Here is a 21,934-nt window from a genome sequence, read left to right as displayed (position 1 = left end):
TAATATTGCCACCGATACCATCACATGGACCTTTTCCATGTGAGGTTGGGAAAAAGTGCCATTCTGCTCTAATTTTAAAATCATTTTCATGGTTGCATACATTTTTGAAATTTGATTTTTTTTTGTACTGCTCTCCGCAACCATCAGAAAGATAAATTATTTTTTCAAGCTCAGGAAATTTATTTTTCAATCTTGAAATTAGTTTTGTTTGAAAAGCATAAACTGATTTCGTGTTTTGCTTTTTTTTATTTCAGCAATAACAACAAAATTTAAGACTTTGATCGAAGATTTGTCTTTGTAAAAAGTTACAAATGGATGTATTGTTACTTGAGGTCGTACAAAGTAATGGCTTTGAATGGAATCTTGTATCACGCACGAATAATTTTCCGCGAAATCCATCTGGCACATTATTTCTTTGTTTTCAACTAGTGATTCCTTTTTAGCTCTTATTATTTTATTTTGTTTATCTACTTTGAATTGATGCACAAGGAACTTCTCCGTGAGATTTTTCAAGTTTTCTATAAAATCATTTACATTTTCCTCTTTGTTGATAATTTCACAACGAGGAGAAATAATCCAAAAACAATACTTAACTTCTTCAACGTTGTTTTCATCTAATCTTATTTCTTTAATTTACAATCCTCACAGGATCTCAAGTAACAATCATCTGTACTATCTGGACATATCATTTGACTAGTCAAAAAGGTGTTAAGTTTTGAAAATCAACCATGAATTTCATATTCTCATGTATCATGCAAACACAAACATTCATGGCCGATGAATCCTTTGTATAAACACATTGTTTTGGTTTAAGTTTCCAGAACGATGTGAATGAGACAGATTCCTGTTCACTCTTACAGGTTTCCAAATATTGTTTATATAAAGTATCCAAAGGGTCAAGCAAAAGGCGTTTTTGAACATTTTGGCGCACTCCATTGGGTAACTTAATAGATATGGTATCTTTCAAGCCAGGAAATGGCCGACTGATATCATCCCTTAGGTAAAAATTTGAAACTAAGTCTTGGACATCTGATCCATGCGAGGGTCGTCCTACTTTTGAAAGTGGTTGAATCCCTAAATTGTATTTTTTTGATTCAGTTATAACGTGTTGAGACACGTCAAAATGAGCTTTAATTTTGGCATATGACCAATTCCTAGGAAGTAATTTTAGAAGTTCAATTTGCTTGTCAGGTTCGGCTTTTGTAACAGCTGAGTTCAAATTTAATAAAACGGAATTAAAATCCTCTGTAACATCGACAATATTAGGCGGAAACCAAGTCTTTATTTTACTCAAAATTTGATTGAACATTTCGTCCATAGAAGCATTGCGATAGTTACTACTAGAAGCATCCAAACGTGAAGATTTTACTTGAAAAGAAATTTCCAAGAATTTAGCAAGCTCTTGTATTTTTTGTACATTATTTATAGAACCAACTGACTCACCCGAGGAAGGAGTTTCCTTTGGCGACGCCAACGAAGATAGTGGTGAAACTTGTTCCTCAAACGCCATTGCTTCTGGAAGATCCGTTACGAGAGCCTTCTGGTCACCGGTAATGGAGCACTTGACGCAAATTTTCATCTTTTCCGTAATCCACCGAACTCCATTCGAATGAAGCTTACTGATGAGGCCTTGGCTGATCGATCGTACATTTGTCTTTACTGATTTGTGGCCGTCCAGTCCGAAGGGGTTACAGCATAATGAATTGTATTCGTAATATTGAACTTTGTCCATTTCAACAGCTTCGGGAAAACTTTTTTCACTTTACAAAAAATAATAACGAGGAATATACAGCTGATACACAACACTGCTCTTTGTTAGTTTTTGGTAAACTTATGATTCTCAAGCCATTTCAACGCTTTAAACTTGAATTGGTAAATACCTATTTGTCATATTATCTACCCATTTATTTAACTGTCAATTTTGTAGTTACCTAACAGGAAAAAATTGCCTACATTCTGATTGAAGAAAACTTTGTTTCTATGTAGTTTCGTTCTTAAGAAATTTTGTTTATGAACTAATAAATTTGTATATATATGGTTCAAACAGCTCATCCTAGCAATATTTGATCATGTTTTAGGAACGAAAAATGAGCGTATTGAAAAATATTGTAGGATTGGATCTTATTGATCGCTCTTTTCAAATATACTTTGTTTGAAAGCTGGAATAGCTAATCGGGTTTTCATTATTTGATTTCATAAACAGTGAAAAATGTCCTGGGAAACTGATTCCATTTCAAAAATTTCATATTGTTGAGATAATTTGAATCCGGTTCAACAAATCATGATGAGTCTTGAGTCATGATTTTTCAACGAAAAGGCATGTATGGCAAATCTTTGCATTTTTTACAAAATTGACCATAGATCAGGAACTAAATAAAAGTACATCCCAAAAGTTACCAGAATTGAAGTTTATAAAGTTTCTTTCTTAAAAATATTTTATTAAAAAATTTCCGCGAGTTCGGGCATAGATTTTCTTTATGAATTTCCCCAACGGTGGAAAATTTTGTGGAAAACTTTTTTCAGTTCATATTTTTTTTGGATTTCTGAGAAAATTTGCTTGAATTTTCATATAAAAACTTTGTTTCTACAATGTTTCGTTCTTGAGTTATGATTTTTCAAAGAAAAGTCTCTGGACATTTTTCACAAAATTGGCCATAAATCAAAAACGAAAAAAAAGTGCATCCCAAAAATTTCAATGATTAAAGCTTATAAAATTACCATCTCGAAAATATTTTTTTGAAAATTTTCCACGAGTTCGGGCATAGTTTTTCCGGCTTTTCTTTACGAATTTTCCCAATGGTGGAAAATTTTGTAAAAACTTTTTCTAGTTCATTTTTTTTTTTTTTTTGATTTTTGAGAAAATTTGCTTAAAACTTTTTTTCTACGATGCTTCGTTCTTGAGTTATGATTTTTCAAAGTAAGTAGTGTCAAGGGAAAACAAAAAATTTCCACCTGAGTTTTCCGGAAAAATAGGCGACCCTGAATTTTTCTCAATTTTTTTTTATTCATATATCCATGAGCCCTGCCTGTGGAAAAAGTTTCATCAAAATCTGAGACCCTTTGGCCCAAACCCGTACGGTAATAAAAAAAAATCCCCTTGAGAGACCTTTCAAGACGACTTTGAACAAACGTTCAGTTTATTCGTCATGAATAAAAAAATTGTGCGTCTTCTCTTCAAGACGTTTGACAAGAAGTTCGCGATCATTAAGAGTTTCCGGCAAAACGCGAAAGTCTCCTTTCTTTGCGATTTGGAAGGAAACCTTGATTCAACTAATGGAGTTCAAGATCTCCTGCCTAAATCCCCCAAATTCGGAACAACTGACCCCGATAGACGGCACTCTTTGCTTCCTCACTTGAATCAAAGAGCCTGGGCTAGAGACTGCTTCGATTTGGTGTACGGAAAATTTGCCTAGAGCATCGAACTGATTGCTCATTCCGATGCAACTATCAACATTATCCATTTCACCCTTGGAAGAAAGTTCGCATTCCCGAGAAACATCCTTTCTTCCATTCTTGTAACGTTTAGTGACAGTTTTGAATCCTACATTTTTGGAAGGAAGTTGTGAATTCAGAGTTTCACCCTTCTATTTGTTTGTAGTTGCAACCATGTTTAGTGAATAAACGAAAGAAGACGAGACCTAAGAGGTTTTTTTTTCCCAAGACGGTATTAAAGAAGGATTACCATCGCTAGATTTCACCAACGGATCCAACGAAAAATCGACGGTCCAAACAAGGATCGTAAAGGATCAATAGTAGAAAAAATAGTACTGAAAAGTACTGTTTTTAAATTTAATGTCATAAATTTGGGGTGGGTTTTCGGTGAAAATTCAGTACTCAGTACGATCTACTTTCAGAAGTCGAGGATCATCCATCTAGTTGAGAACTTGGCCGGTAGGGGCGTTTTTTCGATCAAGCACTATATGAACCTTGAGAGATGATAATGTAACTTTTGGAACATATGATATCTCTGGATCCTGATGGTTTAAAAGATGGTGTCTGGAGAAGAATTGTTCAATAGCTGAAGGGCTGACATGCGGTAGTAATTGAGCTATCGAATTCCGCACCAGGTAGTGCTAGTGTGCATGAAACTATTGTTTTGCTGATATCTCAGGATCCAAAACACTCCAAACACACTCCAAACACACTCCACACAGATCCAAACATGACGTCTTCGGCAGTAGCTCAACAGCTTGCATTATTCTAGTCAAGAGATTCGAGATTTTTCCACCAGACGGCGCTAGTGAGCAACTTTTGTTTTCCGAATATCTCAGGATCCTGGCCACTTAAAGAGATAGTGTATTCGGTGAAGTTGTTCAGTAGCTCATGATATAACACAAACAATAATAGCCTTGTACCGTTTTGATTCACATTACGGACAGCCTAAAATTCCGGACCTTCTACTTTTTATGAGAAACATTTCACACGAAGTGTTTCAATTTTAACCGATCAAAATTTCTCACTTCGAGGATTGTTTTAATAAGCTTTCTTAATAGATATCTATGCAAATTCATAATGCCCAACTGCCTTGGACGTGTCTTTAGTGGTTTGACTATTTGAATTGATGGTTTAACTTTTCTTTTCTTGGTTTGATGGAATTCGAACCATAGTATCCGGAATGTGAGACAAAGGTGTGCAAGCATACGGAATTAGAATGATGAAAGGCCACATATTTATTTTTATTTAATATTGTTCATGTTGCACAATCAAAATCTTCACCATTCCAAAATTAAGTATTTTGAAAGCTTGATAACGCGAAGAAATCATTCAGAATGATTTATTTTGTACGATTTTCGATAAATTATATGTCACCGAAGCCATAAGTGTCCATTACATGATTCAAAACGACACCTAACGTACACTTCCGTCAAACGTTTCTGTCCGTCGAAAGGTGAAAAACAAATAAATAAATTAACTGGCGTAAAAAACATGATGGCTTTTTTGATAACATATACTGTGGTAGGTACGACGAAATACGTTAAGGTTGAGATTGAGAACCAACGTTTTAAGCGAATAAAACGCAAACTTTGAATTGGCGCTGAAAATTTATGGCATAATTCCAAATAAGGACAAACAGTTTCTGCCACATGTTAAATAAACTGTTGTCGGTTCTTAGCCAGAAAACGAAAAAATAAAATCACAACGTCAAAAGGGTTACTCACCTATTTTCGCCTCCGTCAGTTTAACACAGTATATGGCAATGAAGCATACCCATGTTAAGGCGACGACCCGGAAGACCTTCAAGCGTCTATGGAGGTCCATTTTAAGTCGCCCAGGTAATCCATTATGTTTCATGCATTCGACATATAGGAAGTCGTCGTCGTCTTCAGTTTGGTCCCTTGGGCAAGCGTCTTTTTGTTGCGCCGTCGTCTTCTACCGTGAGAAACAGTCCTTTATCATGGCCACAAGTTTGCCAAATTGTTTTCCCTCTGTGAAAGTTTCCCAACAGCCACTCATCTATTTCACGCACACTTCCTCACAGCGGAAAACTCGGTTATTAGCCGTCCCGAATTCCGATAGCGTGCGTCTCGAGGGAAATTTTCTCGCACCTCCCGCCGTTCGACCGAATTAAGGTACGTGTTTGGCTAAACTTTCCACCCTTGACAGCTAATAGAAACAAGGTGGGAATAATGGTTGGGTCGGCACAAATATAATTACTTTATTTCTCCCTCGTTTCACGCTGCCATTGTTTCATTTTTATTTGGGGGTCCCAACACCTCACGAACCGAACCGAAATCACTTTCCCCCAATTATGTGCACGTGTTTGTTTACTCTGCCGAACGAAAAAAAAAAAAGAAACCTGCCGCAGACTATTCTCACGTCTGAAATTGTACACGCATTCACGAGCCCTCCTCGAACTTGTTCCGTGTTCCTCACTTAAGTATCAATTTTCACTTTACTGAAAACAAAAATCTTGGAAAACGAACTTATCCAACGCACCACTCTTCTCTATTCTTTGAGCCAGCCTTCGAAAGCTTCTTTGTCTCTAGTTTCTCCAATGGAAACGAAAAGTTCCGCGCGTGCACCAAACTTTATGAATTTTTCAGGCTCACGTATCAGCTTTGATTTTGTTTTCCACCAAAAGTTCCACCTGGTGTCAAAGTTCAGACTAGTGTGCTCGTAGTTTCAGGTGACTGGGGCACCCGAGGTCGATCGAATTAAAAAATAATCAACCGAACTTCGTGGCACGTCGTCGTCCACTTACTGGGAAATGTCTCCCCGGCAGTTTGGGTTTGGAAAATGGTCTTTGTTTTGCTTTTTCCCGTCTTTTATTTCAGTTCAGAGTTCAGACGATTGTTCGTCGATTGCAAGTGGCAGTTCCAATTTCTTACGGCTCAAGTTGCTTTTCGTGTTTGACGATGATGATAATGGTTCAGTTGGAGTGGTTCGTGCGTTTGCACCCTGGTTGAAGCGATCTGAAAATAAGAGAAAGAAATACATTTTTAATAAGATGGCAGCGATTTGGGGGTGATTGTAAATCGGTTAACCTCTTACGGCTAATGGATGAAACGTGAATAAATGCATGTTTTCATTATTGAAATTGAGAATGGATCCAATGGAGTAAGATTGACTTAAACTTTTTTTAATTCATTGTTAGTGTCATTATCCCTATTTATACGTGTTTTTTGTTAGAAAACATCCTAATTTGGTAAAACTCAATTAAGCATTTATTAACATGTTGTTAACAACATATTACAAATCATTTGCCGTAGTAGTTCAGATTTTTTACAGGTGAGTTATTTGAGAGCAAAAAACACGTTTTCAATTTAATTAACCTAACTTAACCTAAATATTTAACGCATTAGTAGTGGTAATAGAAGATTGTCATGATTTTTGCCTGAAATTATTAATAATTTTATTTGACATTTGTTCCAATGTTTCAACATTGAATATTCTATGTAACTCATTGGTACTATACCAGATAAGAAGCTCCAGAATCATTTTCAAAACTTTATTTTGAATCCTCTGTAAAGCTTTCTTCCTTGTATAATACCAGCTAGTCCATATTGGTACAGCATACAGCATGGCTGGCCTGAAAATTTGTTTGAAGATCCGAGGCTTATTCTTAAGACAAAGTTTCAAATTTTTGTTTATTTATAACAGTTTGCTAGAATGATCGCAATGTGATTTTTTAAAGTTAAATTTTTGTCTAGCATGAGATACTTAACTTCACCAAAACTCGACCAATTTATTAGAACCCCTCTCATCGTGACAATATGATTACTTGAAGGGTTCAAATAAAGAGCTTTTGGTTTATAAGGTAATATATAAGTCGAGTTTTGGAAGCATAAGAGGAAATCTTCAATTTCTGCAAGTATGTGAAAAAAATATCCAAACTTTTATGGAATCTATTTCAAATAACACGCAGGCTTCGTCCTTTGGTGGAGAGGACTGTGTCATCCGCAAACAAAGATTGTTGACATCCCTGTGGTAACTCAAGTGAGTCAGATGTGGAAATATTGTATAATATTGGCCCCAAAATGCTGCCTCGAGGAACAACAGCTCTTACAGGAAGTCTTTTAGACGTGGAGTTCTGATAATTAACTGACAAGTGTACGATTTGACAGATAAATTTGAATTATTCTAACAATATTTTTTTTTTTTTTTAATGTTACTATCAAGCCTTCATTCCAAACACTGTCGAATGCTTTTTCAAGGTCAAGAGCAAGGCCAGTAGCCATCCGATTTGTTGGAACAAATCAATTTTTTTACACGTAAAAGTTGATGAATGGTCTAATGTCCACGGTGGAATCCGAACTGTTCATTGAACAATTGAACAGCAAAAATTGAATTTTCATTGATATGGACAATCATTCCGATGAACCACATATTGAAATTTAATTATAATGGGCATGATACAAATTTTAATACAGAGGTAGCATTAACATTTAAGAAAGAACAATTCTTCTGGTTCGTTCCATTTTTTTATTTCTTACTATTAAGAAGTGTGCTAAAACGACGTTAAGTTGAAAAGCAAGAATAAAATTTTACAACTTTTTGAACAAATTCAGAAATTTTTTGGAGCAGAATTAATCTACTCAGACCAACTTTTTTATTTGAAATAAAACCACTCTTTTTATTTGTAACATCGCAAGGCAGATTCTTAATTTTTCTAAATATGAAGAAATAAAATCCAGACGGTTTTGCAATTTACTAAATTGACACAAAGGCTTCCGCCTTCGTCCAAGAACAAAGATTTTTTTTTTGATTTTGGTAATTATTAACGCAATGATACAATATTGGTTCTAGAAGACTACCTTGAGAAACACAAGCTTCAGTCCTCCAGTCCTCCAGTTCAGCTAGGAGTCCTGATAACAAACCTAAAGTGTATTACTCCATTTCCATTCGTTAAAAATATATCGTCGTTTCTTATAAAAAGTATCGTCAGCCTTTATAAGCTCCCACAGATGATAACATTCAAATTCTATGGCAGTGGTTCTCAACCTTTTTCCAGAGTTGCAGCCCCCTTTGAGGTTCTACAAAAAAATCTGCAGCCTGTAGAAAATTAGTCTTGAAATGTGTTTATCAAAGTCTAATTTTATCAAATCAAAAAAAGTTGTTTTCGTCGACAATCTTGAACGCATTCAATACAACAATTCACTTATAATCCGAAAATTCTCATAATAATTCCACGAAAATAAAAAATGTTGTTCTACAAAAAAATGCGAAGTATCTTAGGAAAAATCCGTTAGGAGCTTACCGAGATTTATTCTACAATATTAAGAATTGCGTCTAAAAATGTTTAAAGATATTAAAATAATATTCAAAGCATCATCAGAAGAGCCCGACATATCTTAGATGTGCTTCGTTTAAATATTTGATGTGTTTAAATATTTGATGCGTTTAAAAAATGGTGCGAAAACAACCATCGATACATCAGAATTCACCAAGAATCTATCATAGTTGGCGAAAAAAGTCAATCTAAGGTACTATAAGCCTATAGCGACTTATTCAAACAATCTATCAAAAACTTAAAAACGATCCTCAAAAAAACTTTTTAACTTAATTCGCCTCGTACTTTGTATTGCCACTCCTGGAAGCTAAAAGTTGAATTCGTCAATGAACTTCCATGATTTTAGTTTCATAATAAGATTTTCATAATGAACCAAGCAAAAAACTCAGATTTTTCAAAGATTTAACCATTGTTTGAATATTACCACTTACAACTGGTGATCAAGGACCAGGAAATTATTTTTTGCCCAAAACATGGATCACTTCACTTTCAAGCATAGTAAATTTCTGTCGATTACAACATTTTAATTAATATTTTCAGGAAGTAGCATTAAGAACAAAATACTTACATCATTGAGAGTTGTAAAATTTACTTTCAGGCAAACATAAATGATTGAAAAGCTTCGTGAAGATCGTCAACAATGCAAATCTCAGAAACTACAGCGCAGTACCACCAAATAAATCTATTAAATATATATAATCAGAGCAGCAACTTGTTTTGAATTAAACATGCTTGAAAATAAGAGCAATGGTTATGGCTGAATTGTCAACGCGGGGTTTCAGATTAGGTGTAAACTACAGTCCGGCGGATAGGACTATCAGAGCCAATCGAACATGGCACCCCGAGGAGGAAAGAATAACTCGCCAATAACTTATGCATACCATATTTTGGTATCACACCATAATTAGGTATTGTTCAATTATCAATACCTCATTTTGGTATTATAATGGTATTTGAAAAAAAGGTTTAAAACAATTAGAAATACTTCATTTTGGTATTCGACAGCTATTGAGGACTGCTGGAGATATTGAACTAGTATTGAAAAATTTCCTTTTTATATGAAAATCCATCAAGTAATATTTAGGTATTACAATACCTGATCTAATTATCAGCATGGTATTTGTAGAATATGCAGATGGTATTATTTGAAGTATTTTACCTCTTATGCAGGGCTCATTCTTACCTCATTCAGGTTGTAAGTATTGGAAACTATCTGGTATGGAATACCTCAATTTGGTATTCAGTAGTTATTATCTTCTGCTCGGGACGAACCGGTGGGCAGTATCAAGACCGTAGAAATATATCGATCAGTAAAAAAAAATAATAATTCGCATTATTGTACAAAATAAAACAACTTATAAAACTTTTTAGGTGACCTGAATAAAGCTTATTGCCTGATCAAGAAAAAATACCATTTGTCATTTTTCTAGTAAGAAGGTCACCTGAAGGCTTGAACATTTTCTTGAGTAGCCAGCGAAGTGAGGTTTTCACGTTGCCAGTTTTTGGAATGTTCTATTCGCCAGTCTGAGAATAAAGTGTCTGTAGCGTTAACTATCTGAAAAGCGCTTCCAGAGATTACTATTACTGATCCATTTCTAATTCCTAATTCTTCTTTATTTTGCTCATCTTGATCGGATAGATGGAGCATACCCGCACGCTCGCAACAATAGGCCAGAAGTAGTGGTTCACCTAGAGTGAATTTATAGCATGATTGACCGCCCGCAGTTACTACTCCGTTATTGCAAGAACAGCTGTACTTACACAGGGAACCAACAGATGCTACTCAGGATCAGTAGCATCTTCAATGTGTAAGTACTGGTGCTCTCATTATTATAACAAACAATACCGGCGCCGGCTGCATCCGAATGCAGATCAATTTGGGAATGGGAGGGAAATGTTGACGTGTTACTTGCTTTATGGAAGCCGAGGAGTCCTCTACACTTCCCCAAGAAAACACTGGGAGTTTGGATATGGGAAAGGATTCGTTTTGGTAAACGATAAAAATATAGGGTAAATGATGGCTTCGGCACCCTGAGGGTATTTTCGGCAGCACTCCTTGTCCTTGTTAAAATTTATCTACGGAACAAGAGTTACCTACAATGCATTCAATATATTCCTTGAACACTAATCTTCCATGTAAACCTCATCTTTCACAAAAATATGATATAACATGGGTTTTATCATTAAATTAAGTAAATGCTTACGAAATTATCGTCATTCGTGAGCTGCCAAATAAAACAACACAAGAACAGCTTAAGAAAAACTCACCACTTTGAAAGGTCCAATTCTCCGCTCCAATACCAATTTGTCACAAAAGCAACGCACCGATCACTCATGCACTTTTAAACTTTTGATTTGTCTACAAAACACTCGAAAATACTGAACTTTTTGCTTTAAATCACAAATTAAAATTAATGTTCTTTGCTTTCCTCGGCAATCACTTTTTGTTACGGGAATAGGTTGCCAGAAAACCATATTCAATTGCGGTGTATTTATTAAATTCATTGAAAAAAATCGAACACAACTAATTAATGCATTGGAATTAGGCAACAAAGCATGCATTGGTAATAATTGAGCCTTTTAATACTTTCCTTATCTGACGATTGTAGCGCATAAACTTCAATATACTGAGAAACATAAAAAATATACGTCTTTCAATAAGTAAACTATTTTGGCAACACTCCTGTTGTACTACAGGCAATCAGACGATGATGTTTTTGTGTCAAGTCATAAGTGCATTGATTTTCAAAGGGCCCATTCTGATTTTCTCGTACACTGAGAATAATATGAACGTGAAAAAATGTAAAAAAAAGCCTGAATAATTTTCAATTTCACATTACCTTTTAGCGATTTTTTTGCGCATAGACACTAGGGTGCGGCTTATTTTCCAAAAGTTCTCAAAACCAAACATTCGTGTGCTCTTATGAATTCAAATCATATTAGAAGAGAAACCGCAAAGTTTGAGCCAAAAATATTAAGATTAATATATTTATTTATTCGCCGTCTTTGACTATCCTAGTGAACACAAACTCGTATACGATAGCGTATAAGAGTACAATAGTGGAGGCGATATACGCACATGTGCCATAAGCCGGCATTCAGATGGTAGGTATATCGCCTCCACCTTTGCCCTCTTATATCATACCATATACGATCGTGTGTTATCTGGGACAGGTCACACAGACTGAAATTTTAATATTATGTACTTTACTTAAATTCTATCTCTTATCCTATTAACAATTTAGGGGTGGCGCGAGCGTCTTGAAGGTGAATTTTCAAGTTATAATAAATGGCCTTCAGCGAAGTCTCCATAACTTCGATTGTTTCTCTCCAATTTCAAAACTTTTAGCATCATTATATTCAAAAATAAATTTATGAAAACTTTGTAGAACATCAAATTTGTCTTAAATCGAAACAAATCATTGCTAAAAGTAGTTTTCTCGATTTTTTTTCATTTTACTGGAAAATTCATATTTGTTTGACCATAACTCCATAAATACTCAACCTATTTCAAATATTTGTACAGTCGAAGCTTGTTATAACGACATGGCAAGGTAGCATCGTAATAGAGGAATGTCGTTATAGAGAATACAGTGGGGTTTCGCTGGTTGGACAAATTTCCAACTAAAAAGCACTCGAATGTCAGGAGAGAATGTCAAACTGACTTTGACGTCTTACTACCGTTGTATTGAAGTCTCCATATATAGAACAAATGCGTATGTATATATGCATTTCGTGACGATTTACGCTAAAGATGCGTAAGTCTGGAGCATTTTCACCAGCTGTCAGACGTTCCAACTAACGGGTCGGATTCGATAGATGGAAGGCAGTCGTGTGCCAACCAGCGAATCTTCACTGTAGTGATAACATTAAAATCTTTTTCAAGGAATCAAAAAGTGTCGCTATAGAGAGCTTTTGTCGCTATTAAAGTGGTCGTTATAACGAGCTTCGACTGTACTTGTTTTTGAAGTTTGGGCTTCGTGGCCTTGCGGTTAGCGGCGTCAGTCGTCTAGGCGTAGTGTGTCACGAGGTGTGGGTTCGATTCCCGCTCCAGTCGGTGGAAACTTTTCGTCAAACGAAAAATTCATTCACTGGGTGTTTCGTGTTGTCCGTTGCCTAATGTTCGTGAATGTTCAGTCTGTGCAGCCTTTGGCTGAAGACGGTGTAAATTGTCTTTTTTGTCTTTTAAAAAATGGTTTTGGTTTAGTTTTGTAACAAAAACTACCCAAAAACATAATTTTTCAAAGAAAAAATCGAATTTCTTTGAATAATTTATGTTTTTTTTTGCCAAAAATTACATTTTTCCTATAAAACTTGTGTTTGTTTTAATTACGAGTTGAATTGTGCATATATATTTTTAACATGAGCAAAAATATTATTGTTTCAAAATTATTTTGAAATTATTGACAAATCCTTTTCAAAGGTTTTTCAAATGAGGAAAATCAGTTTCAGCTTTAAAAATATTGTTTAACTGACAAAAACTTAAAAAAAACTGACGTTTTTCGTTACGAAATCATGGTTTTGTGCAGTTTTTGTTGAATAACTTGGTCAAATCTTTTTTTTAGTGAAATGTGTCGAATGAAAAGAAATTAATTAAGTAAGCTTCTAAACCATGCAACAAAATTTGGAATCGGTTGAGTATTCATGTCAAACAAAGATATTATTTTAGTAAAATGAGGAAATATTTGGAGTAAAACTATTGAAACTAGTTTTGATTTTACACAAATTTGATATTCTACAAAGTTTTCATAAATTTAGTTTTTTAAAATAATGGTGCTGAAATTTTCAAAATTGGTTATAAATTACCGAAGTTATGGTGACTTCACTGAAGGCCATTTTATATAATTTGAAAATTTACCTTCAAGACGCTTGCCCCCCTCTAAATCTTAATATTTTTGGCTCAAACTTTGAGGTTTCTCTTCTAGTATGATTCAAATTTATAAGATAACAAGAATTTTTGGTTTTGAGAGGTTTTGAAAAATAAGCCGCACCCTAATAAACAGTAGTGTGAGTAGTGAATATTCGCATGTATTTAACCTACTCAAACGCAACTCTGAAATTCAAATAATCCGATAATCGTGTTCCGTGGATTTTTCTTGCAGAGCACAATATTATGAATCAATTAACCTTGACGTAACGCTGCAACTTTTAGGCTGGATTCGTTTGCTGCAAGACCATGACATGGCAATTTTTATGCGAAATGCTGCCATAGTGAGATTGAATACAAAAAATATTCGATAAAATAAATGAAAACGAAATTAGGCAGCGTCCATTTATGACATAACGTTAAAATGTACAATTTTCGACCATTCCCCCCTCCGCAACGGTCTTTGCATGAAAAAAAATGTGTTGGAGCCGCAACGTTTGAGCCTACCCCTAGAGCGTTACGTAATTTGTGGACGGTGCTTTAGTCTGCATAAATTTAGTGGCGTTGTGTATTCAATTTGACTCTCTGCTATTCTATTTATAACTGCTATTCTGTTCTCAGTGTAGTCTGTATTTTTCTGCATTGGCCCTTTCAACGAGTAGAACATAATAAGTGACGTTTCATTTCAGAGTTTGTCAACAACTACGAAATGTTACCAATACATAAACTAGTTTTTGCGCAGTTTTGGATTGCCGAAGTGAACATTTTTGTTGCCGACAATAGTAATTGCATTGCCGATAAAAGAACAAGTGCCACGTGACTTTGGTAAGGAAAAATAGAAGATTAAGAGAATAAATTAGTGTTTTGTGTATAATAATTAACAAATGAGAAGTGCTCAAGTGTAGTTAAGGCGTCTGCTGCTAATTGTTGTGCTCTATTGTGGCGTAATATTACCCTCTTAAAAGTTCAGCTGCTTAGGCTACCGACAATACGTAAGTTCCCCTATTTTTAAATGAATACGTGAACATATACACGAACGATCGATACCGATAGTGTGGTTAATATGCAAACCGGACACGATACGAATTCCGTCGCTTACCCATAAAGGAGCATGCAACAGATTCAACGGACCAAAAACTACTGACGCGTCGATTTTTTTCACCCGCACACTTTGTTTTCCTTTTTTTTTCTTCCGAGAAACGCCAATAGGACACAATTGATCCGGATTCCATCGCTCGCCCTCAGAGGAGCATGCAACTGATTCAACGGATCAAACACTACTCTTCACCTAGAGTGAATTTATAGCAGAGAAAAAGTAGATTTTGTATGAAATTTGACAGTAAAAAGAATGACAAGCTCATCCACTTCTTTTGGCCTATTATGAGTCAGCATTCGATGGTATATAATCCGTGGCTGAGAGAGTGGAGAGGAACGCTGGCTCTAACCAAATAAGCATCTTCCATTTGACTGCTCTTCCTTTCTGCAAAGCTCTGCAAGCGCATCATCATTGGGATGAACTGAGATTGCTCGCTCCGTCAAAGCAAGAGCATGATTTCGCTTTCCTTTTTGCCCTTTTGGGCAAATAGCTGCGAAGAAACAACGAAGAGCTGTCTGGAAATGCTCTTCCTCGAACTGAGAAAGAAGAAAAACAATATCTTTCTCTTTGGAGCACTGAGGTTGACAAAAAAAACTCTTCACAGCTGTGGGAATGAAAATAAGCAAACACAAACGTGTAAACTCTCCAACCCGCAGAGTACGGACGCTCAGTTTGTGTGTTGGTAAAATCGCTTCTCTTTTGTAGTTGATCGTTGAGAGGAGAGAAAGAGGTTGAATCAAGAGCAAGGAAGCAGCCTGAGCATGGATGACAAAATATGACCAAAAAAGCATTTTTCCATTGATATGCATTCTTTACCTAATAATTTATTGGTTGAACATGCGAACAACGCATATTTTTCCTGATTTGAGCACATACACAAACTTATCCGAAGAAATACTCGGATTACGGAGTGTTTATTCGGATAGTTTAGCGTATAAACCAGGTTTCTATGACAGTGATCTGGTGTTTACGTCAATTCATCCATAAAGTCGTTAATCAAACACACTGATTGATCAGATAAAATGACGCATGCGTTTTCAGATGATAAAAGTAAGAAATTCATCAAAAACTTTTGAATTTCACTATTTAGAAAATGCACACATTTTTTGAACAAAATTGTTCAAGCTAAGATTGGTGGTTACGTCGACGACGCAAATATGGACAGACTAGCTTACCATTCTCCATGTGCACAAATCGAGAGTTTAAATTTTAAAAGTCAATAACGGCGCCCGCCTCGCCCAATACGGTCATCGAGGAAAAGAAGGAATAACCATTGAGAGATCGAATATACCTCTGCATCATCACAGTTATCATGGAAGGAATATTGGGTAAGTGGGATAAGGTGGAGTTTTCTCGCAGGAGCAAGCGACACAATTGATGGATCAAACACTAAAGATACGACCACGCCACTTATTCTTCTTACTGCGTGAACCGGACACGATCCCTCTGAACTATTTTAGCTATCGAGGTGAAGAAAAAACAAAGATTCAATTATTTTGTCAATAAATCAGTTAAATCAATTGCACATCTGTCTGGTACAATTTTTCCCAATTCGTTTGCTTGAAAAGCTTCCCCACAATTTGGACTTATGAATGCCCCCGCAACTTTTTGATATATTCTATCACAAAACACTCATTCGGATGGTTGAACTTTGAACAGATGTTTGTAATTTTTGTCATTGTATGTGACAAAATTGTGCCTCTTTTGTTCAAGACTTTTTAGATATACTTTGCGGCCTTTAAATTTAACCGGCAAAACGCTGCCGGTTTCTTTCTTTACTATTTAGAAAGAAGTTTCGATTATCTTAATAGTGTTCAAGATCTCCTCCTACAACACCATTTGCTTCTCCACTTCAATCCAAGAGTCTGGGATGGAAACTGCTTCGACTTGCCGAACTAAAAATATGTTTGTATCATCGAACCACCTGATTGCTAATTTGGATACTAATTTTAAGATGATTTATTTATTTATTTTACCCTTATGTAGAAGAGCGTATTCAGAATAAACTACCTGTTTTCCATTGTTTTCGTTAATTGCCCGTTTCAAAGCCACATTTTGAAAGGATGTTGTGAACACAGAATCATCATATTTTTTTTTGTGGGATAGCAACCATATTCAGAATAGTAACAATCTGAAGTTTTTTTTTCACCAAACAGGTGCCCACAAAGGATTACCAAAGCGTATGAAACTTTACTTCCGTCAACGGTTCCATCTCAACTGTTGAGTAATAATTCCCCTTTATGAAAAACGAGACTCAACACGATTCTTATCCTTGGCATTAGAGCCTGCTACTCAGCCTAATGTTCAATGAGAATTTCCACTGAACTCAAAGCTTTCTTTGCCAAAGTTGTCATATTTGAATTCGTATATCGTGTGGCAGGTATGATTATACTCTATGCCTTGGGAAGTCAAGGAAATTTTATTTATGAAAAGATCCTGGACCGACCGAGAATCGAACCCAGACACCTTCAGCACGGCTTTGCTTTGTAGCCACGGACTCTAGCCACTCGGATAAAAAAGGCCCTACTTAACACGATTGCACCAACAATTAATCCAAGCCTATCCATTACCTCATGTCCCACTAATCCTCCAGCAAAATAAACACCAAATCTACCAACCGAAGGAAACCTTCCTCGAGGCATCCTTGAACCCGACATGCCCTAGACATCCCGTTGGCAAGAGTTCCAACATTGAATTCAACGCACACCGACCGCAACCCATTTATCACCGAAGAACTTGTAGGGAGCAAAAGGGATTTACTCTGCAAGGAAAACATCTACCAGAAGAAGAACCGTAGGACGTGCAGCACACAGAGAGAAACCAACACCGCACCTCAGGGGGTTGTAGGACACAAGGTCGAAGGACGGAAGATCGAATGCGAAGGATACAGGATCGAATGACCAAAAGTTCGTATGGACCAAAAGTCAAATTTTCTTTATTATTTATTTATTAGAGAGATTATTGCTACAAAGCCATTCGACATTGAAATTTTGCCTACATAAACTTTTGTCCGTTTGAACATGTGTTCGTCTTTTTGTCTATTCGACCTTTTTTCATAGATTCTCCCTCAGGGATGTATCGACGACGACAAGGGCGATGGCGGTCTACCAGCAGAAGTGCTCCCTTCCTTAGCTCACGGAGCGGCATAAATTTTCACCCAATTCTGTACTCTTCTCCGCCGATACGAAGGCCAAGAAGTACATACGCAAAGCGAATCGAACAACGGACAAAATACCTTCCCTGGGGAACATCCATTTAGTAATTTATTGACGATGGGGGTTCCGATACGACTGTCTGTACGAGTGTGAGTTGGTGTATGTGTGCCGTATCTGTGGGGGTCCAATTATGGGCGTAGCCAGGATTTCAAACGACCTCAAAAGCTCATTCACGAATCACAGTAACTTTTATACTTGAAAAAATGGAAAATTTCTTCTAATGCTACCAACACTCAACTAATAGTATTCCCACATAATCCACATATATTCATTTGAAAGCTTCAAGTAGTATAAGTATATTAGTATTTTTTTTTTTTAATTAGTTTTATCAAATGAGAATGATAGTGTTTTCCAACACAGGACACCTAAATTAAAGAAATTAATGTGATGTTTGAAAAAAAAGGATTAACAGAGAAAAAGACAGACAAATCGATATTCGAGTGATTCTTGGAGGGATTTATGAACTATATGAAAATCCCAAACCATTTTTAAGGAATAATTTATAAATGAATAAATTTCGGAATAACTAAAGATATCTGTAGAAAAAAAAGTGAAAACATTTATTACGAATAAAACAAACCCGTCAGTTCATTCAAAAAAAAACTCCTGACCGAATTCGACAGAGAATGCCAGAGGCATTTCTTAGAAATAATATGCAGAAGAACTCTAGAAGGCGCCACTTTAGACAAAAACTTGAATAAAATACTAAAAAAAATCCCGAATGGGTTCTTTGCTAGAACTCATGAAGCTATCCCAAGTAACAATTTATGTTTTAATATATATATATTTGAAGAAAGGCATAAGCACAACTCGATAAAACTGTGATTAAATCATAAATCTCTTCAACAACGTGATAAATCAGTTGTTAATAACGTATAAAACTGATTTGGCCCACGCTACAAGATGCTGTCCAGAAGTAGTATGAAGAGCTCCACAAATCTTCTTAGTTTTGTTCAAAATCGTTTTTTGATTGCGTTTGAGATATGCATAAAGCTGTTAAAAGCGTGTTTTAAGAATATTAACTTTAAAATAAATTTCATCCAGAATGCTTTGAGTCTGAACATATTTGTTGAGAAGAATTGTTGAATGAAAACAAATAAAATATAATTTGCACAAAACCTGTTCAAGATAGATTCATCTTCTTAAATTTCAAGGTGCTAAATAAAAAAATTCATTCGTTATCGTTATTTTGGGTATAATATATTGATTCAATTTATTGCATGAAAACCTCTTGCCGTGATAAACTTACCGTGAATGTATACAAAAAAAGTGAAGAATAAAATAAACCGCTGCGAAAATATTGTGAAATTGTAGTGAATTAATGATTGACCTAATGAGCGCATAGTATTGCTTTTCAAGAAATATAGTGATTTGTGTCATTCAATTTATAGGAATGTTAATTACTATTAAGTAAAAGAGTGTGCATCATCATATTTCGAGAAAACTGAACTTAACTGAAAAAAATTTGAGAATATTTAAGTAATTTCAAATATGGCTACTGTTTTCTTTCTAGTAAATCGAGTCAAATCTCCATTATTCTTCCTTCCCTTAATTAAAACCGTAACAAACTATTCTTGTGTTGAATAAAATCAGTTTTCCCAATAAAAAAAACTATTTCGCACGAGAAAAAACTGGAAACGCTACGAGAAAAAACTAAATCCACTACTAATCAGTTTGTATTTATAGTCATCTTAAATAAGAGTGCATTTTTCACATAAAGCAAAATTGATTTGACAGGTGTTTGTTTTGATTTAGATATTCTTGTGCACGCATCATCACAACAAGGTGACAATTGTTTCGTGTCATAAAAATCATAATAAATCATGCCTTACAAAGTGGTCCAAACAATTGAGGATGGAGAAATATGTTTGAGTGTAGTTCCCAGTGGATGGGAGTCAAAAGGGATTCTTTTCTGGCCAAAGAAGCATCTGGTCGGTAAGTTGTCGCAAGAGGAATCATCAACGCCGGACGAAAAATGGGAGCGGATGAACTGCGTATGCAAGCGAGAGTTCAAAATAGAGTTACATATTTATCAGGAGCACAGAAATGTACTGACGATCCTCCAACCAAACCGTCTCTCAGCTCATCGGAATCCTAGTGTGCTGCGCTAGAAGGAGGCTCACGAAAATTCTAAAAGCGCGCGCTGGGTGATGTGCTCTCGGGGAGATTCGTCTCATGCGCTGTTCGGCGCTACGGCTCGCCATCGGTATCCAAGTTGTGAAACAACTGCTTAGTAACGAATAGCCTCTACAGCTATTTTCGCATCGTTATGCAGGTGTCTAGATGGCTTACATGATATGGTCGAAGACTCACGATCCAAGAGTTACAATTTCGATCCTCGTTGAAAACTTTTGTAATCACTTCAATTATTGAGCTGAATTTTAAACAGCACATGTGACGGAGCACATGAGACCGCAGTGAGACACATCTCAATAAAAATGAGGCGCACCAAAAAAGGTCTCACAATGTACAGCGCTCTTGTGCGCTTGCAAGCAATGAGGCTCCAGTACCTAAGGCTACAGCACGTGCACAGTAACTCTAGTTCAAAACACGATCCGATGCAGATGCTGAAATCGATCGGATGGAGAACAAATCCGACACGGAAATCGAAGACAACCGAACCATGCTCCCACCCAAAAAAAAAAGTCCGGAACGGGTTTGAGCCCCGAAACTTCAACACATTGATTGCCACTGCCTCGATGGATCTTGACGAATCTCAGCAGACTCTTGTCAATCAAGATAATGTTCAGTTGGACCCAATGGTAAGTGAAAAAAAAGTTTAATTTTCTGTAGGGTAAGGAGGGGCAAGATGGATCACGTGAGGAATCGACACCCTTATCTTCCCATATATATCCTGCATCTTTGACGAGCAGTTTCCAGAACGTCTGCTACAGTCAATTTTCCCTTTTTCGATATTTCGCGTCTCGATATCGAGTTAGAGAACCATCCTAAAAGTTGGTTTTCATGACCAACGCTATTGGAGATCGTTCAAATATTACGTAACGCAACAGGGGGAGGGAGGGAGTCTTACATAGTGTTACGGTCCATACAAAAATTTACAATTTTCCATACAAAAGCTGTTACGTGGGGGAGGGAGGGGGTCTAAAATTGGCAAATTTTGCGTTACGTAATATTTGAATGAACTCTTGTCCCTTGGATCGCAGTTGAATTGGTTTTGTGTTCTGTAACTCGGAATCTCCCTAATTCGATGGTCCCTTCAATATCGAATTGTGAAGAGTTGGCTAAATATTTTTAAAACCCAGTGGCAAGATAGGTCAACTTTTGTTAAATTATTTGAATTTTTTGATGGACGTATATCCTCTTAAAAATACCCATGTTTTATTCAAAAAGAACCTGAAAAATGCAAAATAATTTTTAGAATCCTATTGCCCCAGCGATGTATTAACGATTTTACATTATTAATTTTCACAACTTAAAATCGAAAAAACGTAAGAAACAATAAAACTAACATGTATCTTTCAAGTAGCTACACTAGGGCGGTTCAACATTTGAAAATGTTTGGGAATCCAATCTCCCATATGTTTCTTACCATCCTTACCATAAAAATAGTGGTCTGTGAAATTTTCAGCTCTCTAAGTAATTAAAGGTTTTAAAGGTGGCCCAAAGACAATGTTACTTTATATGGAAATTACTATGGAAAAATTTTGAGATATGTTCCAAACACGCTAGTACTGTAATGTAAGTACAAACTTCGTATCCCTTAGTAAACACCCATTCTTCAAAGCATAATAAAGAAATTTGCTGAAGAGAGAAAATCAATCCGACCGATAGGAGAAGAGATATTCATGAGTTTGTTTGGTATTATTTAGCATAATATGGGATTATAGCCCTGCAAACATGTACAAAAATCCCAAACAAAATTATCTCAAAAGGGATTTGTTTCTTCAGCAACATCCTTCATTAAGGTTTGAAGAATGAGTTTTGAATATGAGATGATGAGTTTCTACTTACATTACAGCACTAGCGTGTTTGGAACATTTCTCAAAATTTCTCCATAGAAATTT

At 35.9% G+C, this 21,934-nt stretch overlaps 1 protein-coding gene across 1 annotated transcript in view; it reads right to left on the bottom strand.

Moving 5' to 3' along the window:
• Nucleotides 1–21,934, bottom strand: part of LOC5569149 (acid sphingomyelinase-like phosphodiesterase 3b) — a 394,937-nt gene that overhangs the window by 260,514 nt on the left and 112,489 nt on the right. Inside the window, exon 2 of the mRNA XM_021839906.1 lies at nt 5,160–6,413. Coding sequence (XP_021695598.1) covers nt 5,160–5,292 — 133 coding nt within the window. The 5' untranslated portion in view covers nt 5,293–6,413. The remainder of the gene's footprint in view (nt 1–5,159; nt 6,414–21,934) is intronic.

The sequence above is a fragment of the Aedes aegypti genome, chromosome 2 (assembly GCF_002204515.2).
Source record: "Aedes aegypti strain LVP_AGWG chromosome 2, AaegL5.0 Primary Assembly, whole genome shotgun sequence".
Lineage (NCBI taxonomy): Eukaryota > Metazoa > Arthropoda > Insecta > Diptera > Culicidae > Aedes > Aedes aegypti.
The sequence above is the reverse complement of the archived record's forward strand: the minus strand, read 5'-3'. Positions and strand labels throughout refer to the sequence as shown.